The 20,407-nt window shown below is 39.0% G+C and overlaps 1 protein-coding gene across 2 annotated transcripts in view; it reads left to right on the top strand.

The window, feature by feature from the left end:
- The window catches only part of Phlpp (PH domain leucine-rich repeat protein phosphatase), a 107,634-nt gene that overhangs the window by 35,903 nt on the left and 51,324 nt on the right, over window positions 1–20,407 (top strand). For both annotated transcript variants that reach the window (XM_076770963.1, XM_076770962.1), the window contains one exon: window positions 5,203–5,337. In XM_076770963.1, the coding sequence (XP_076627078.1) occupies window positions 5,203–5,337 (135 nt within the window). The remainder of the gene's footprint in view (window positions 1–5,202; window positions 5,338–20,407) is intronic.

The following is a 20,407-nucleotide window of genomic DNA, read 5'->3' as shown; positions in this document are numbered from 1 at the left end:
ATTCCCATATTTCAGTGCGATAAATTTCAACCGAATTTCAAGTTTACTCGTTCTTCACGCAAACGTCACGAAGCTGCCTATTATTTATATTTTTCAGCCAGGATGACAGAGGACTGTCAGCCATTTCCTATCAGAAAAAAACAAACAACGTACATGTCCCTGCAAACGTATAAATAAAGGGAATAAACGTAAATCAATCAAATTAAAGTACCACCGTCGCGGTCTATCGTGTTTAATCCCTTCGCGAACACTGACGCGTACAGCGGATCTAAAAAGTGTTCGATCGTGCTTTTCGTTATTTCTATTCTCTGTAAAAAATGTATTTTGAACTTACGCGTAGTCGAAAAAGATTTTGTTTGAGTGTGGGTTTGATTCCACTATAAATTTAAAAGGAAAAAAATTAAAAAATGTGCGCTTTTTAAGTTCTCAATGAACTCTTCTTTCAAAGTAGCGAAGTCGTGGATTTCGATAAATAATTTTGCAGCGAGCTTCTGCAAAGAAGAAAGAAGTTTCTGAATACGATAAAGTATTTGATAAAAGGGTAAAAATAATGATTTTACTCTTGAGAATTTGAGGAACGTTTCGGAGTAGCGACGTGGTCGAAAGTCGACGGGAGATGAAATTTCGACACTCGACGTCGAGATGACGAATGGTGCGAAAGATGACGAAGTGCCCAACTAACGCAATTAACCTGCTTAAAGGTGAAGTCGCGGCTGGCTTGGTAACCCATTAAAAGCATACTCATGGTGTAACAAGATCCAAGCACGTCCTGTAATTACCCGTGGACCATGAAAGGTCCTCGATAGACGATTCGGTGAAAGCAGGAATCAAGTTACCTGACCCCGTTCGCGATTTGGCTTCGCCTGCGTGGGCTGCTTGCAAACTGGAGTATCGAAATTTCGGTAACAAGAAAACGAGACTCCCTACGCAGAGCTGAAAGTGAAAATTATCTAATCGAAACAACGTGGTGTTAAATAGAAACGGTAATCTCTTGCAAATGCTTTGTCTTTTGCTTAAAAGGGGCTGGTAAAATATAAAATGAAACATAAACTTTCCAGTCTATTGCAAGTCTTAAATATTCCTCCAAAAGAAAACAAGTTATTAATTCGAATTTTTATTTTCTTGCACCATTATGTACGCTGAAATTTTATACGATTTTTCTGGGAGTATCGCGTTTTCGGTATTTAATTTTTTATATTTTGTTGTCTCGTTTTGAAAGGCATATGCTTGGAGAAAATGAAGGTAGAAATTTTTTAAGAATTCTGTAACTCTGTTTCTGTTGGTTTTATCCACGCCACGTGGCGAATTCTCACGATACATCGCGCGTACGAGCACTTTGTACGCGGACAGCGACTGATTATAATATATACCTGCGGTTCGCGATAATTAACCCTCGTCGATCTATGGGCAAACACGGAGCCGCGCCAGCAGCCGCGTGAACGTCAATATTTATTCGATAGATTCTCGTTTAATATGCCAACGGATACATCCGACGCTAGTTCATCGTACAAACAAACACCGTGGCTTTATTGCAAGTCTCTTCACGTTACGATCGATTTAGACTCCGCGAGATCGCTGAATCCAATCGGTATTAAACAATTTATTTAACCGTTGCAAACACTGTAATCTTTTCCCGTAATTTATTACAAACTTAGCCAGTGTTATATTCAGCAACGATTGTAATTCGTTTGATTTTTCTCGTCTGAAATATTTGCATTATCAATGAAAAACAAGTTACACGATATTCGATAAATTCTTGAAAAAGCGATCTATTTCAGGATCGAATACGTATTTTAGATTTTTGTTCGAAATAGTATTGGGGTTGCTCGATTTAATCGAATTAAAATCTAGAATTTCAGAATATTCTAAAAAAAATTGTACGAAACGGAACAGAACTAATATTAAATAAAATTAGAGCAATTCTCTGTGCAAACGGAAAAGGAATATGTGTAAAAGAATATTTGCGAATGATTAAGGTAGCTCAATCCCTATTGTAGATTATTTTTCATCGCGTATGCTACTGAAAATTGAATGAAATTTGAAAAATAACACTTCACAGTTCACGTAGTACCAACAGGAATACGTTTACAACCGTTTCAACAAATTTCACTGAAAAATTTTCGACAGAAATGAGTCTGTTGTCTCTTGTTTGAAACTGCCCCCGTTTTCTCTATTTACACGCCGTACGAAAGTGAAACAATTAGCTGAGCTTTTAACGTGTTAATTGCTGTTTTGTATAACATATGAACACTGCTTTCTCGTTAGTTTTACGGCGATTATTTTGTTGCTCCCAAGCCGCAAGCGTAGCAAATAATTCCCGCGACTTCGTTCCTTATTCCTCGTTTATCGTCAACGATAAAGTTGGATAAAATACAGAAATTGCGAGATACGGAAAATTAGAAAATGTCATGAGTGTAGAGAAAACGAATGAGAGGTAGGTTTTGAACGACGTCGGCGGTTTCTACGCACGAAATGTCACCGTTTCGAGCGAACGCAGTCTCCGGGGGGATGATTTGCATCCGCGAAGTGTTATTTAACGATAAATTTGGGCTACGTGGACGGTGAATTCTGACGCGGAACCGTCATTAATGCGCACAAATTTCAGTTTCGACGAATCTTTGCGCGAGCATTTCGAAAATTGCATTCCGACGGTCGTTTAACAATTTTCGTTTCTCCAAATAAGGGTCGATGTTCCTCGCGGTTACCAGAGACTCTCGAAATCGGTTCGTTCCTTAATTCTCACCGCGATAATAATTTACAAAGTTCACTGAATTCCCACGCACATAATATTTCGCGCCAGAGGGTGCACACCGTGGGGAATTACAATATCATGGATTCGAAATCCGTTTGACCAACTTCTTCCAGGGAACTTGGCCCCACCGGGGATTCTATTTCTCAACGTTCGCAACAGCTTGCGCGAAATAATAGCGAATCGTTGGAAGAACGGTCCATATTAATAGCGTTTTCCAAAGCGGAAAGTTCCGGAACCGAACACACATTTTCTTACGAGGGGAAACAATTTTACTAGAACGCGAAACATTCTCCAAAGAGTTACGTTTTCGATGAACATATTCGAAGAATTAATTCTGTTCTGTGAATTCACGATACTTTGAATTATTTTCAATTTATTGCAAGACGCATAATAGTTACTTGAGAGTTATAAAATGTAAAATATACAGGGTGTTCGGCCACCCTTGGGAAAAATTTTAATGGGAGATTCTAGAGGCCAAAATAAGACGAAAATCAAGAATGTTGATGGAGGCTTCGTTAAAAAGTTATTAACAATTAAATTCAAAAATTTCAAATCGTTTTGGAAAAATTATTTTCAGTTGCAAGGGTCGATTATAATCATTTTTGATGAATAGATATACCCCGAAAATCCTACCCAATTTGGAGAAAAAAATTCGAGAAGGTGTGAAATTTTTCAACAAAATAAAAAATTTTTAATCGTTCTAAAAAAATTATTTTTAGTTGTAGATGTCAATTCTAATCATTTTTGGTCATTAGATATAACCTCGAAATCCTAACCATTTTCGAGAAAAAAATTCCTTACCGAAAATATAGTTTTTGGCCAGAAAGTAATGCTTCCCCGCAATTTCATGCGAATCTTTAAAACGTCATAACTTGTGAACGGATTGGACGATTTTAATGTTTAAAAAAGCAAACTACGCGTATTTTCGTGGAGAATATGTACAAATCGCAAAAATATTCGAAAAGTTGGTCCTTGACCCCACAAAATGAGAAAAACACCATAAAAATGGTCCAATTTTCAAACAACCATCAATCCTACAATTGTGAATATATTTCAATGAAACTTTTTTCTGAAGTAGAGCTCATAGGTACCTACAAAAGAGTATTAAACAACTTTTCTGTAGGACGTCAAGCGAAATTATTAAAAATGAAAAAGGAATTTTTAAGGAAAATCGACAAGGGTAGGTGCTTGAATTTTTCGACGAAAAGAAAAATTTTCGAATCGTTCTAAAAAAATTATTTTCATTTGTGGGGGTCAATTACAATCATTTTTGGTCAATAGACATACCCCCAAATTTTTATCCACTTTCGAGAAAAAAATTCGAGGTGTGAAATTTTTCGACGAAAAAAAAAATTTTCGAATCGTTCTAAAAAAATTATTTTCATTTGTGGGGGTCAATTACAATCATTTTTGGTCATTAGACATACCCTCGAAATCCTACCCAGTTTCGAGAAAAAAATTCCTTACCGAAAATGTAATGTCTGACCATACCATTGAGATGTTTCACTGAAATTTCATGCGTATCTTTAAAACGTCGTAACTTTTGAACGGATTGGACGATTTTAATGTTTAAAAAAGCAAACTACGCGTATTTTGATGGAGAATATGTAGAAATTGCGAAAATATTAAGATAGTTGCTCCTTAACCCCGCAAAATGAGAAAAACCCCATAAAAATGGTCCAATTTTCAAACAGCCATAACTCCTATAATAGTGAATATATTTCAATGAAACTTTTTTCTGAAGTAGAGCCCGTAGGTACCTACAAAAAAGTATTAAAAGTCAAGCAGAAATTATTAAAAATGAAAAAGTAATTTTTAAGGAAAATCGACAGGGGGTAGGTGCCTAAATTTTTCCGGCGAAAAAAATATATTTAAAAATATATTTTGGCCTCTAAAATCTCCCATTAAAATTTTTCCCAGGGGTGGTCGAACACCCTGTATATTGAATACGTTTCATTTCCACTTCAACAAAAATGCTAAAACTTACTAATTCTGAATTAAATATTGCTCACTGATTGTCAGTCGAAAAAATTATTCGAATGGCTATTATAAAATTGTTATCGCATGCATCTATAAATTTAAACGAGGCTTTTTCCTATGGAACACATAAATAAATTTAGTGGGAGTCTATATAAGAAGTTCTCAAGATTTTTATGTGATCGATAATCAGAAAATTTTGACGAACCCTGCTCTCGAAATAAATACATAAAAATAGCAGCTTTTTTCTATTTGCAACGTATAAACAAATTTTGTGAGAGTCCACGAGAAGTTCCAAAAATAAAAAAAACAACCCTCTCTGCTGATGGTAAAAATGATTTTTTCGCGAATGAACCACGTCTAAAGACTTTTGAATGACCCTGTGTTTTGGAGAAATCTCGGGAACGTTGTACCATTTGTTGTTGGCGTCGATCAGAACCGCAGTTCCTCATTTCTTTATCTTTTTGTTGCAGGGCCCGCATCGCCATTGGTCGATCTGGTGGGATACAGCCGTTGCGGGTACGCGCTCGTGTTGAAGGGGTTGGTTTTTCCCCAGTGGAAGAGGCGACCCTTGGCTGTCATCGGATCCAGGCTCTTCCTTTATCCGGGTAAGCGTTCCACTCGAGGTTCCGCCAATCTCCTCCCAGCCTCCCTCAGGATAAGAAACAGTTGGTAAAAATAGAGCCTACGGCCTGTCGTACGAGCAAGAAACGAACAGGGACGTCTGCCAACGGTTATCTCCCTCACGCTGGCTCGCTTCCTTGCAATTATTGAAACATACATCATCGGGCCAGAGGTCGCGACGTAGGATCCATAAATTCTCCCGGTGTCCAACGGGGCACTGAAAAATTGATTCTTTGACGCGTACATTTAAGACGTTGTTACGAAAGGGGTTGATAAAGGTTTCGAATCAATTTTACTGCTTTCACCGTGCAACGAAAGCTATCGAAGTTACCTGAGGGGAGGGAAAAATTTAAAAAAATATAATACGTACTCGATGGGGTAAAATTCGTGGTACGAGTAATTTTTCAGGGGGGGTGACTCCGTTCTCGAGGAAACTGATTTTTCATATTTGCACGTCCGATTCTTCATGTCAAAGTAAATTGAAAATGTGGAGTACGATTATTCTCTTTTTCACGCGAGGTTTTGTTTTCCGGTAAACTGATTTCGAAATAATTGTTGTACAGTATAAACAACATGACGGTTTTTCGAGCGATTATTATATAATATTGTGCCGTCGATATTTACAGACAGAAATAGAAATATCAACCAAAGTGATACCTCCATATTTTTCGTTTTTGCAAATTTAAAAATTTACAGTTAATCATATGGGGTGTTAGGACTCGGTGATACAACGAAGCTTTTCACAACTCTTCACTTTGGAACTAAGACAATTAATTGTCGAACCAAAATGTTAAAGGAAATTTGAATTCGCAGATTTGAGCGCGGCCAAACGATCAGCAAGGCAAATATTAATTCGCGTATCGTAGTTCAGAGTTCGAAATGTAAGTTTCGGTCTCGTAAAAATTAAATCGTAGCGAGTGTAATCGGATTTCGCCCTCGTCTCGAGCGAGGATCGAGAAACCTTTGACCCCGAGCGTTCCTTATCGGTCGAGGAGATTTATCTTGAACTTTGATTTATCTTCCGAGCCCGAGGAGGGAAGTATCTTCGACCGATTGCGCCGATCAATTGTCGGGGGCGGCACGGCCCGCTCGTCGAAGGGAGGAACATGACCGATACAAGTAACTTCGCGACTGATAAGTGAACTTTAAATTGGATTTCTTTTCGCGGATACTGGCGCGAGGCGGTTCAACTTCCGCGGCGCGTTAGATAAGAACCCGTCGGCGGGAATAAAAGCATCCATCCAGGCCGTCCCAAGCGTACGGGTAACGGAATGGCAGATTCGTGTTCCGCAGTCCGGCCAACTGTCGGTTCTTGCGGTCGTCGTACGAACTTCGTGTCTTCGTTTATTTATGACAGGAACGGGGGAACGTACGTTTCTGCATGCCACCCGGCTGTTGTTCGATAGTTTTAGGTCACCGAACTCCAACAGATAGAAACTGGTCAAAGACATTGCATCGACTATCTATTATGAACAGAGAAATATTGATATTTATTCCGTGCAGAGTTCTGACTTCCCTCTTTCAATATTTATTATTGATTATCAAAAAGTAGGGGTCGTTTTCATGAATTTACCACGTTATGGTTGCTCTTAAATATTTGGACCGTTTATTTTGAAAGTGGTGCAAGTCCATTTACTTTTGTTTCGAGAAAATTGAATGTCAGCAGATCTGACAATCAAAAAATATAGGTCAATTATGTGAAGTCTGGGAATGTTTGTACTAATTGATCAATATGTAATTTAATTATATAAATTTCTTTTAGGCGAATTTAACTAAAATAATGTACAATTTCCAGGCTGCAAATGGACTTACACCACTTTCGTAATTAGTCAATTGTAAATGTCATTTAATTTCAATTTTGAAATAACAAATATCGCTTAAAATATATCTCATATTAATCCAATTTTGTTTATAAATAATGACAAGAAATAAAATAGGATTAGCATTTTTTTATTTTGAACGTTAATTATATTTATATATTGTTAAACTTAACACAAGATATTGGTATTATTAATTATATATGCTCTTCATGTGGCAGTGTTTTGAAATATTCATGATGCACAGGAGGTATACAGGGTGTTCGGCCACCCCTGGGAAAAATTTTAATAGGGGATTCTAGAGACCAAAATAAGACGAAAATCAAGAATGCTAATTTGTTGATGGGGGCTTCGTTAAAAAGTTATTAACAATTAAATTCAAAAATTTCAAATCGTTCTGGAAAAGTTATATTTAATTACAGTGGGCAATTACAATCATTTTTGTTCATTATACATACCCCCGAAATCCTACGCATTTTCGAGAAAAAAATTCCTTACCGAAAATATAATTTCTGGCCAGAAATGTTTGCCCGAATTTTCATGCGAATCTTTAAAACGTCATAACTTCTGAACGGATTGGACGATTTTAATGTTTAAAAAAGCAAACGACGCGTATTTTAGTGTAGAATATATAGAAATTCTAAGAATAATGAAAAAGTTGTTCCTTGACCCTCTAAAATGAGACAAACCACATAAAAATGGTCCACTTTTCAAACGGCCATAACTCCTACGATAGTGAATATATTTCAATGAAACTTTTTTCCGAAATAGAGCTCATAGGTACCTACAAAAGAGTATTAGACAACTTTTCTGCAGGGCGTCAAATAAAATTACTAAAAATGAAAAATGAATTCTTAAGGAGAATCGACAGGGGGTATGCCTAAAAAATTCGGGGAAAAAAAAAATTTTCGAATTGTTCTGAAAAAATTATACTTAGTTACAGGGGATAATTGTAATCATTTTTGGTCAATAGACATACCCTCGAAATCCTACCCACTTTCGAGAAAAAAATTCGATAAGGTTTGAAATTTTTCGACAAAATTAAAAAATTTCAAATCGTTCTGGAAAAATTATTTTCGGTTGCGGGGGTCGATTACAATAATTTTTGGTCATTAGACATACCCTCGAAATCCTACCCACTTTCGAGAAAAAAATTCGAATAGGTACTGGAATTTTTAGACGAAATTAAAAAATTTCAAATCATACTAAAAAAATTATATTTAGGTACTGGGGTCAATTGCAAGCATTTTTGGTCAACAGACATACCCCCGAAATCCTACTCAGTTTCGAGAAAAAAATTCCTTACCGAAAATATAATTTCTGGCCAGAAATGTTTGCCCGAATTTTCATGCGAATCTTTAAAACGTCATAACTTCTGAACGGATTGGACGATTTTAATGTTTAAAAAAGCAAACGACGCGTATTTTAGTGTAGAATATATAGAAATCTTAAGAATATTCGAAAAGTTGTTCCTTGATCACGGAAAATGAGAAAAACCACATAAAAATGGTCCACTGTTCAAACGGCCATAACTCCTACGATAGTGAATATATTTCAATGAAACTTTTTTCTGAAGTAGAGCTCATAGGTACCTACAAAAGAGTATTAGACAACTTTTCTGCAGGGCGTCAAATAAAATTACTAAAAATGAAAAAGGAATTTTTAAGAAAAATCGATAAGGGGATAGGTGCCTAAATTTTTCAGCTAAACAAAAAATTTTTAATTAATACTGAAAAAATTATTTTCGGTTGTGGGGGTCAATTACAATCACTTTTGGTTATTATACATACCCCCGAAATCCTACCCACTTTTGAGAAAAAAATTCGGGGAAGGTGTGAAATTTTTCGACGAAATTAAAAAATTTCAAATCGTTCTGGCAAAATTATTTTCGATTGCAGAGGTCAATTACAATAGTTTTTGGTGAATAGACCTACCTCTGAAATCCTACTCACTTTCTAGAAAAAAATTTCGTACAGGCAGAACTTTAAACGTTAGTAACTTTTTAACGAAGCCTCCATCAACAAATAAGTATTCTTGATTTTCGTCTTATTTTGACCTCTAGAATCTCCCGTTAAAATTTTTCCCAGGCCGAACACCCTGTATAAGGTAATAGCTGCTGCATATCCTTATATTTTTCGTATGTAATAGGCTTGGTATCGTGATACAAAGGCGCCAGGGCGATTTTTTCAAATTTTAGCGGTCTTCCCCGACACGTAGGTGATAAATTTAGAGTCTTCAATTCTGTGTCCTCCATTGATGTTTTATATGAAATAGTATACAGTGCAGTTTTGCAGAATCTCATCCAACATATTTGCAACCAATTTACTTTTCCTCCATTAGTGTTTCTTCTTATCTGTTTTTTAATTGCGTTTCGTAGATTTTTTGTTGAAACGAAATTCTCTCGTTTCATTTCGTGTAAAATAAATTTATTATGTCGCCTACATTGGTTTATAACGTCATAATAATCCTGTGGTGTGTCCAGGAAATTCTTTTTTCGTAACGCCATTTCTATGATACCAAAATCTGCATCGTTTGGAAGATACGAATGTCCGGAGAGTAAAAATTGATGATCAATTACCTCAATGTTATTTTCCAAAGACTGGACAACCCTCAACCACATCAACGCCATTTGTAAATTTCAATTTTGCCCAGTACACGTATCACTATATGCAATAACATAAGTATGGAAATTGGACTTACACCACTTTCATAATCAACGGTTACGTAATTTCTTTTACTGGCAAATATTAAATTGAACAAAGCATTAGCATTTTTTAAGATATTAAATACTAACTAGTTATAAACAAAAAGTTTACGCTAAATTAAGCATAAATCACATCATATCTCATTTTTCTTAAAAAAAGGACTTACACCACTTTCAAAATAAACGGTCCATTTAGTTGAAAGTGATTTCAAAATGGATACTGTTCTGGTTAAATTCATTTGTACTTCCAAAAAATTAACAGAGTGTGGAAATTTGTAGATTTCCATTGTTAGCAAGGAGTTTATGGAAGTACTTGTTTTCTTTTGGACCATTTAACGTAAAATCTCGAGTATTGTACATATTGTAAAAGATATCCTTTCCTTAAAGTAAATCATAGTATTTGGGTAGGTGAACTTGGATAAGAGATACTTCATTTTAATTCTTTAGTGAGATTGCTAACTCTGTCGCGTGTTAACGCCCAAATTAAGCGTGTAACATGATTTCTTTCTTCGCGAGGTAGATTAATATTCATACAATGGAGTGTTAAACCAACGTCGAGCATTTCTGCTCCGTGTCTTCATTGATTACACAGAGACATTGACTTGCAAGAGATTGCGTGACCTACCCTGTCTACTTCTGAATCCTCCATTGTTCCCAGTAGGAGTTAGGGGTAGTTGAACCTGAACAAAGAGAAATTGGCCTGTTTTGTCGAAGGAGGTATCAATATTTATTTAGTCCACAGATCCCTACGTACGTTCCACAGTTTAATGTCTTCGAGCAATTATCTGTGACTTGGTTTCGAGGCTAGCGCCTTTAGGTTGAATTCTGAAAAATGAAAAATCGTGTGAATTTCACGTATAAATTTTCAACGCAATAAATATATAAAATTCAACGATTAATAAATTAATACGCACACGTTAAATTACGTATCGTGCAACCATCGATATTTCCGTTCGAGTATTTCGGTAGAAAATACTAGGTGAACGCGGTGGTGAATTTTTCCATAAAAATAAATTCACCAAAACTGTCTGTGGCGACCGTAACGGATCGATACCATTTCTCTCGGTCGAATCTCTGTCATTTCGTAACGATTGTAAATCATAAAGTTGTCGTACCGCATATATCACTTTACAATATCGTTGACGGTTTTCATAGAATCAGAATCCTCCCACCGTTTACGTAAATACCCTCGAAAGCTCGCGACAGTTCTTCCCGGAAGATAAAAGGACGTCGGTCCCGGGGGTGAAACGAAAACATCCATGGCTCGATTCCCTGTATCCAAGGGCTTGTTCCAACCCCTTCGCCCCCTCCGTGAAACACCATGATTTATCTACGTCCTGTCCTTTATCCTTCCTGTAGAACGATCCTGTCGCCATCCCGAGTGCGTGCCGCGGATCGAGAATTTCTTTCACGGAAGAGATTTATCGTCCTGACGTGCAATTACAGCTTCAAACATCCGGATACGTCGGATCTTCCCTGAAAGATTGTTGAACGAGAAATGATGTGGCATAGCAGTCAGAGGGTTGGAATTAAGACACTTTAGCTATTAATTCGAACAAGATTACTAGAACGATGAGACCTTGAAAAGATTATATTCATCGTATTTCCACTTCAACCCCTCAATTTTTCTGTGGAACATTTGGAAATACCTTTTGTTAAAATAGCTTTCCCAAAAATAATTTAACATATTTCGACTCGAGGCATTTTTGACGAATATATTTTTTAAATATTCTGTAGGAGCGTGTTATACGAACTTTATGGTTGAGGGAAGGTATATTCTATTCCACGTGAAAGTGAGAATCAAATAGAGATTCAAAAGTCAAAGTATATATTTTTCTACGAATTGCCTACCCTCAGGTTCTTCGTAATCGAACGATATCGAGCCAGATCGTATGTTTTAATTTGTTCGGTGAAATAATATTCGAGTATCATTATGAATTCCTCCGGAAAAGGATCTGGTGCTCGAATTGTTCTTGAAGAACGAGGGGAATCAAAGAATTCTAGAGCTACTTCGGTGCTCGCGATCGGCCGTGACGACGAATACCCGATGCAAATATTCTCTGGAACGGGTCGTCGAAAGAAAATGGTCGCGTCAAATCGCGAAGAAGCTTAACCAAAAAATGAACGAACGAGCAATAGCGGGCTAGACGACCAGACAGAGATCGTTGGTAGGCAATCACGTCTGTTTGCACCGAGCCGATTGCGACTATTCGCTGCAGGAACACGAACGACCGGCCGGTTGTAAATTGCATCCTGGAAAAACAGTGCTCGCCGTTCGTCGGATAGAACTGCGCGGAAAAACGAAATGTCTTGTTCCGAATTAATCGATCGGCAACTTTCCCGGCTCTCCCGTAGATTTGGAACAGGAAATGAAAAGGGAAAACGAAAAAGCCCGCGTTGTTGCAAAACGTACTCCCCGTATTAGTTTATCGGCTTATCAAATTTTGTTTTAATCGTCGAGTTTCTGATGAAACGAGAAAAAGAAAATCTTTTCTATTTTGCAGTTTATGTCATCTAAATGCAGAATCTTTAATGTTTCTCTTAGACGAATCTAAGTTTTTGCATAAATATTGCTTTTGTAGAATGGAAACGCCAGACCTGAAAATTCGGAGGTGATTTTTAGCGTCCTCTTCTCATGGCTGGCGGTCAGTCGAGATGAATTAGTATTGATGGGCAGACAGCTGTAGTGTGTGCGTAAATACGTGTGAGTTGACCGTGGAAAGGATTGAAATTTTTTGTTAAATCTGTTTGGTGATGTTGCGAGTGACACGAAAATGGTAATGGGAAATGGGAAAAAATATACCTCGTCTGATAATACTCTAGAATCTTTGATGGATCAATGAGACTCGAAATAACCTGCCTAACATAATGGCTAACCAAACACCTGCCTAACTATAAATCTAAATTCGTTTATTATATCAAGAAACAATTCTAAATACGCAGCCATTAGCTCGGTGTCACACACGAAGAATAACTTTTCTATCGTGGGTGACACCGATTACCAGGTCTCACCACGAGGAGGTTGCTGCGAGTGGAGACCCGAAGGGAGATAGATGGAATCCAAGTTCCATCGATCTCCCTTTTACATCCTTAGAAACTAGATTACTAAACTAGAGAGATAGAAGGAAGCAATGTTCCCTCGATCTTCTAGTTTAGTTGTACCAAGTAATTATTTCGTTTAAAAAGGGTTGAAGCTAAATTATGGGAGACGCGACGCGACGCGATGCTGAACCGTACAGCGGATCTTCGGATCGAATCAACACTACCCTTGGTAGATTGATTTCTATTTCTAGAAATCGGTCTATCATGGGCAGGCGACCAGATCTTTCGGACAAACTGAACGGTCGATCACATATTCCAACCGATGGAACAGCGATGATCGAAGCAAGGAACGAGAAACGAAAGAACGAGAAGCTAGTTGGTAAAGAATTACTTGGTACATACGAAGCTTAGGTCTAGTTTAATTATACCAAGTAATTATTTGGTTTAAAGAAGAGTGAAGCTAAGTGGTGAGAGACGCGACGCGACGCGATGCTGAACCATACAGCGGATCTTTCGAATCGAACCTACTGCACTTGCTAACTCGATCTCTTTAGAAAAATGGATGCTGCATCCCTGAATCGAGGTCTCCATTTCTCCAACGCAACCCGCCGGGAGCCCGAAGGACCCGACTTAGGTTGTCTGACAAAGAGAGAGTACCTGAGACAGGAACGACTTCCGCTGGAAGGTGTGCGTTTCCGCGGAATACGGAAACTCCACACCTTCCAGCGAAGAAACATTTCCCTTCAATCGAGCTACCAAGAGAAGGCGGTTAGATCTTTCGGACCAACTGGACGGCCGATCACATGTTTCGTTCGTCGAAACAGCGGTGATCGAAGCGAGAAACGAGAGAACGAGTCGAGTGAAGCTACTTGTTACATAATTACTTGGCATACGGGGACGCGTACATTGGTCGTCGACGCTTAAGTCTAGTTTAATTATACCAAGTAATTATTTGGTTTAAAGAAGAGTGAAGCTAAGTAGTGAGAGACGCGTCGCGACGCGATGCTGAACCGTACAGCGGATCTTTCGGATCGAACCTACTGCACTTGCTAACTCGATCTCTTTAGAAAAATGAATGCTGCATCCCTGAATCGAGGTCTCCATTTCTCCAACGCAACCCGCCGGGAGCCCGAAGGACCCGACTTAGGTTGTCTGACAAAGAGAGAGTACCTGAGACAGGAACGACTTCCGCTGGAAGGTGTGCGTTTCCGCAGAATACGGAAACTCCACACCTTCCAGCGAAGAAACATTTCCCTTCAATCGAGCTACCAAGAGAAGGCGGTTAGATCTTCCGGACCAACTGGACAGCCGATCACATGTTTCGTTCGTCGACACAGCGGTGATCGAAGCGAGAAACGAGAGAACGAATCGAGTGAAGCTACTTGTTAAATAATTACTTGGCATACGGGGACGCGTACATTGGTCGTCGACGCTTAAGTCTAGTTTTATTATACCAAGTAATTATTTGGTTTAAAGAAGAGTGAAGCTAAGTGGTGAGAGACGCGACGCGACGCGATGCTGAACCGTACAGCGGATCTTTCGAATCGAACCTACTGCACTTGCTAACTCGATCTCTTTAGAAAAATGGATGCTGCATCCCTGAATCGAGGTCTCCATTTCTCCAACGCAACCCGCCGGGAGCCCGAAGGACCCGACTTAGGTTGTCTGACAAAGAGAGAGTACCTGAGACAGGAACGACTTCCGCTGGAAGGTGTGCGTTTCCGCAGAATACGGAAACTCCACACCTTCCAGCGAAGAAACATTTCCCTTCAATCGAGCTACCAAGAGAAGGCGGTTAGATCTTCCGGACCAACTGGACGGCCGATCACATGTTTCGTTCGTCGAAACAGCGGTGATCGAAGCGAGAAACGAGAGAACGAATCGAGTGAAGCTACTTGTTAAATAATTACTTGGCATACGGGGACGCGATGGTCGTCGATGCTTAAGTCTAATTTAATTGTACCAAGCAATTGTTTTGTTTAAAAAGAGGGTTGAAGCTAAATTATGGGAGACGCGACGCGACGCGATGCTGAACCGTGCAGCAGATCTTCGGATCGAATCAACACTACCCTTGGTAGATTGATTTCTATTTCTAGAAATCGATCTATCATTGGCAGGCGACTAGATCTTTCGGACAAACTGGACGGCCGATCACATGTTTCGTTCTACGAAACAGCGGTGATCGAAGCGAGAAACGAGGAAACGAATGAACGAGAAGCTAGTTGGCAAACAATTGCGTGGCACATACGCGGATACACTAGAAACTTAAAATTAACGTCGAAATTTGAGCTAGCAGATTCGGAACTAAAATTGAGAAGATAGGAGAAAACGAGACTCCTATTTTCTAAATCAGTGGTACCAAGTAATTATCTCTTTTAAGAAGGGATGAAGCTAAATCGTGGGATACGCGACGCGACGCGATGCTAAACCATGCAGCGGATCTTAAGATCGAATCTACTGCCCTTGATATCTCGAGCTACCAAGGGAAGGCGATTATATCTTTTGGACCAACTACACGGCCGATCACTTGCTTTCTACATTAAAGCAGTGGTGATCGAAGCGGGAAACGAGAGGACGAGAGAAAGTGAAGCTACTTGGTCAATAATTACTTGGTAGGGCGCGGCAACACGGACAATAGAGAAATCTTCGACGTTAATTTTAATATTCGCGACGAAGCTTAAGACTAATGTACTTGGAATTAAAGGTCCCTCGGCGGATGAATCCCTCTGTGGTTGAATCCCTTGGTAGTTGAGTCCCTCGATGATTGAATCCCTCGGCGGTTGTGGCGTACTCCCTCGATGTCCTTGGAATTGATCTACAATAGATCTGACCTGAAACAAAAACTGCTACTTGTGTTAGTATCATTAAAGAAATTAAGCAAAATATTAGAAGAATTTAAGCTGAAACATAAAAATAAAAATCCTATATTAATCAGTGTCGTCGAAACAAATATGGAATATGCATTGACACAATGTTATAGATATCAAAACGAACATTCGTAATAATGAAAGAAACTTGGATGGAGACCCCAAACTGAATCAACGCAGTGTCGTACATATCAAAACGAAACTTAGATCGAGGCCCCAAATTGAATCAACACCAAACAATGAAACGAAATGAAAGAATGAAAGTACCTCCGCAGATTATTACGAGAGTTCGAGCAAGAACATAAACCACAAAAATCTTATTCTAATCAGTGGAATAAAAATACCTGAGATTGTATAGAAACAAATACAGTATATGATTGGAAACAATATTACATTATTATATCCTGCCATATTATACATATCAAAGCAACAACATAAATTCAACAAACAATGTAAAAATGGAAACAGAGAAAAGAAACATTCGTAATAATCAAATAAAATCAGATAAATAGAGGTGAATTCACATCAAACAAACAAATAAAAATAATGAAATATAAACAAGTGAAGTGGACTTACTACTTGTCGTCAGTACATAGGATAGTTACCACTAAGCCGCTGTTGCCACTGGGCCATCTGTAAAGTAAGAAAATATTCAAATTATAGCAACATCAGTTAGACAAGCAAGGCAAAATCAGTTCATTGACGCGAAATTGGTATCAGACGATAGAATAGAAGAGGGGAGAGAATTTTTAAACAGTTCTTACCGTTGGTCATCACCGTCCGGCACTGGTCAGTAGTGGTCAGTAGTGGTCAGTAGTGGTCAGTAGTCGGATCTCCACTGGTCAGCACTGGTCAGTCCTGGTCACTCCTGGTCACTCCTGGTCACTCCTGGTCACTCCTGGTCCCCCCAGTGGTCAGCGATCCACGAATGGCCTGACTTAGGCCCGCGAGACCCGGTCCCCCTGGATGCTCCAGGGGTACTGAAGAATTTGTCCAGCGGTAGTCTTCAAGTGGGGAAGTCGAAGAGTGGGGAGACAATGTCAACGTGAAGAGTCAAGAACCGTTTGATCTAGAGAACAATACTATTTCGATTGGTCCCACCTCTTGACCATTTCTGGATCTTCACTGGACCGCTGACCTTGATGTCCACCTCACTGTTGACCACTAGTGACCATAGTCATTGTTGATCATCGACCCATTAAACCCATTACGTAGATTAAAGCCTTCGTACGAGGATCCCCTTACAATTTGATGCGTGATCTTTTTAACATTTTGTTCCACTTTGAAAGAGTGTATCTCATGTTATAAGACACTCATGGTACAGCGATAGCGTTCATCCCACTAACGATAGGTCTATTCTTTACCTCGTAAAATGAGTTAGAGTTTGAAAAAATTGAGGCGATCTCGTTCTAGAAATGTTCAAACTGGGGTATCGAACGACGAGAAGAGTAAAAAGCTGAAACTTGCGTGTTCTCTATGGCACTGTGTGTCATTTATAGCCCCGGAAAACATCGGACGATCCCCCGCAGACGAGGAATCGGGATGATTCAATTCCGGTCACGTTCGGCAAAGCGGCGCTCAACTCCGTTGTCGTTTGATAAAAATGGCTGAATCAATGGACGTTTGTATGAATTCGGGGTTACTCGGGTCAATATAGGCCGGGGATGGCTGCGACACGCTAAAGGGGTGTAAAATACCTTTGTAAATGTCGCTTTGATGTGACTCGAGCGTATCAAGTCCAGTGGAACATTCGATCTCTTTTTCTGGTAGCAGTTTCTTTGATATCTTCATTTACTTCAATGTTAATTAGAATTTTAAACTGATTTACATTCTCCGATATATATAATTTTGTGTTATTAAATTTTTTGATTATAATTGTATCCATATTTCAATGATGACGAGAAAGAACATTTCAAAGGTATTGTACATTCTTAGTATTAAATATAGTAAAGTCATGATTAATTTTATTCGTTGTTTCTGAACTTTTTTGGAATCTAAAGATGTTCATTCTAATTATAATATCACAAATAGAGGCATTCGATAATTCTCCAAGAATCTACAGCATTCATAATGACAGTAGTCTTGTCTAAAATTCTAATTCTTATTAACACGAAACTCGTACCTCGTTATCTTCGTTCCAACTTTCAGACGTTTGTTAAACCCACATAAACCTAACAACGCGTCCCGAAACGACCATGAAACGCCGCTAAATCTCTGTCGTTGCATTCGTGCTGTAAACGCGATAACAAATGTTTCGACGCCGTCCAGAAAAACCCACCAAAATAGCAAAACCGTACAAACGGTATCAAAACCAAACAGAATTATTTAGAAAAACTGTCGGTCGTCGTTTAAAAACTCGCTTCGCGTACGTCCGGCTGTTTTCCTATTTGCTCTCGAGTTTGACCCGTCCATTTTATACGTTTGTATATTTTCGAACACCCAAACAGCGATTCCAGCTGTTAAAAGGTCGAAAATTGTTCTTAAGATCTGCAAATTTTACATCCCTGTAGAAAAATAAGGTCTTCCCCTTCCAGCAACAAGAAGCTGCCTTCGACAAATATTTTTAGAAACTAAAATCGCTGTTTGACCCGTCCATTTTGTACGTTTGTATTTTTCGAACACCCAAACAACGATTCCAGCTGTTAAAAGGTCGAAAATTGTTCTTAAAATCTGCAAATTTTACATCCCTGTAGAAAAATAAGGTCTTCTCCTTCCAGCAACAAGAAGCTGCCTTCGACAAATACTTGTAGAAATTAAAATCGCTGTTTGACCCGTCCATTTTGTACGTTTGTATTTTTTCGAACACCCAAACAGCGATTCCAGCTGTTAAAAGGTCGAAAATTGTTCTTAAAATCTGTAAATTTTACATCCCTGTAGAAAAATAAGGTCTTCCCCTTCCAGCAACAAGAAGCTGCCTTTGACAAATATTTTTAGAAACTAAAATCGCTGTTTGACCCGTCCATTTTGTACGTTTGTATTTTTCGAACACCCAAACAGCGATTCCAGCTGTTAAAAGGTCGAAAATTGTTCTTAAAATCTGCAAATTTTACATCCCTGTAGAAAAATAAGGTCTTCCCCTTCCAGCAACAAGAAGCTGCCTCCGACAAATATTTTTAGAAACTAAAATCGCTGTTTGACTCGTCCATTTTGTACGTTTGTATTTTTTCGAACACCCAAACAGCGATTCCAGCTGTTAAAAGGTCGAAAATTGTTCTTAAAATCTGCAAATTTTACATCCCTGTAGAAAAATAAGGTCTTCCCCTTCCAGCAATAAGAAGCTGCCTCCGACAAATATTTTTACAAACTAAAATCGCTGTTTGACCCGTCCATTTTGTACGTTTGTATTTTTTCGAACACCCAAACAGCGATTCCAGCTGTTAAAAGGTCGAAAATTGTTCTTAAGATCTGCAAATTTTACATCCCCGTAGAAAAATAAGGTCTTCCCCTTCCAGCAACAAGAAGCTGCCTTCGACAAATATTTTTAGAAACTAAAATCGCTGTTTGACCCGTCCATTTTGTACGTTTGTATTTTTTCGAACACCCAAACAGCGATTCCAGCTGTTAAAAGGTCGAAAATTGTTCTTAAAATCTGCAAATTTTACATCCCTGTAGAAAAATAAGGTCTTCCCCTTCCAGCAACAAGAAGCTGCCTCCGACAAATATTTTTAGAAACTAAAATCGCTGTTTGACCCGTCCATTTTGTACGTTTGTATGTTTTCGAACACCCAAACAGCGATTCCAGCTGTTAAAAGGTCGAAAATTGTTCTTAAAATCTGCAAATTTTACATCCCTGTAGAAAAACAAGGTCTTCCCCTTCCAGCAATAAGAAGCTGCCTCCGACAAATATTTTTACAAACTAAAATCGCTGTTTAACCCGTCCATTTTATACGTTTGTATTTTTTCGAACACCCAAACAGCGATTCCAGCTGTTAAAAGGTCGAAAATCGTTCTTAAAATCTGCAAATTTTGCATCCCTGTAGAAAAATAAGGTCTTCCCCTTCCAGCAACAAGAAGCTGCCTCCGACAAATACTTTTACAAACTAAAATCGCTGTTTGGTCCACTGTGCACCGGTTACACGTCGCCCTGGCGGTCGGTCTCGAAGAAAAATAGTCGAACGCGAAACGAAAACAGGAAACGGTGGCAAATTAAATGCAAACCGGAAAGTTCACGTCGGCCAAAAAGATGGACTACGCGTTCCCCGCTAATTATGCCGGGGAACCGAAAACTAGGAAACCGCAGTGCGCCCGGTAAATCGTCGAGCCGAGAGTCGAGGAATACCTTTTCGTCGTCTGTTGCGGGGCGAAACGAATGCCAGAAAGTAGATAAGTTTGCAGAATGCAACGCCGAAAAAGTCGTCGAACAGCCAACGAGATCGTCTCGCTGAGGTTATTCGATGTTGATTCAGCACGCTCGCCAATAGCGAACACCTGTTACCGGCGAGTATCTCGAGTTTAATCAAGCCTCGGATCCCGAAGGAGCAGCCATCAAAGCGTGTCCTCCTTTAAACGACGCGATGTTGCGGAAAAGCTGAATTTAGAGTTGCCCCGAGTACTTGCGAGATAGAGTTCCACGCTGGGTCCTTAAAACCGCTCCAAAGCCCCCGCGATTACCCCTCGAAGACAC

Source organism: Colletes latitarsis, chromosome 8, assembly GCF_051014445.1.
Source record: "Colletes latitarsis isolate SP2378_abdomen chromosome 8, iyColLati1, whole genome shotgun sequence".
Lineage (NCBI taxonomy): Eukaryota > Metazoa > Arthropoda > Insecta > Hymenoptera > Colletidae > Colletes > Colletes latitarsis.
Note: the sequence above shows the minus strand (reverse complement) of the source record. Positions and strands in the feature narration are given on the sequence as shown.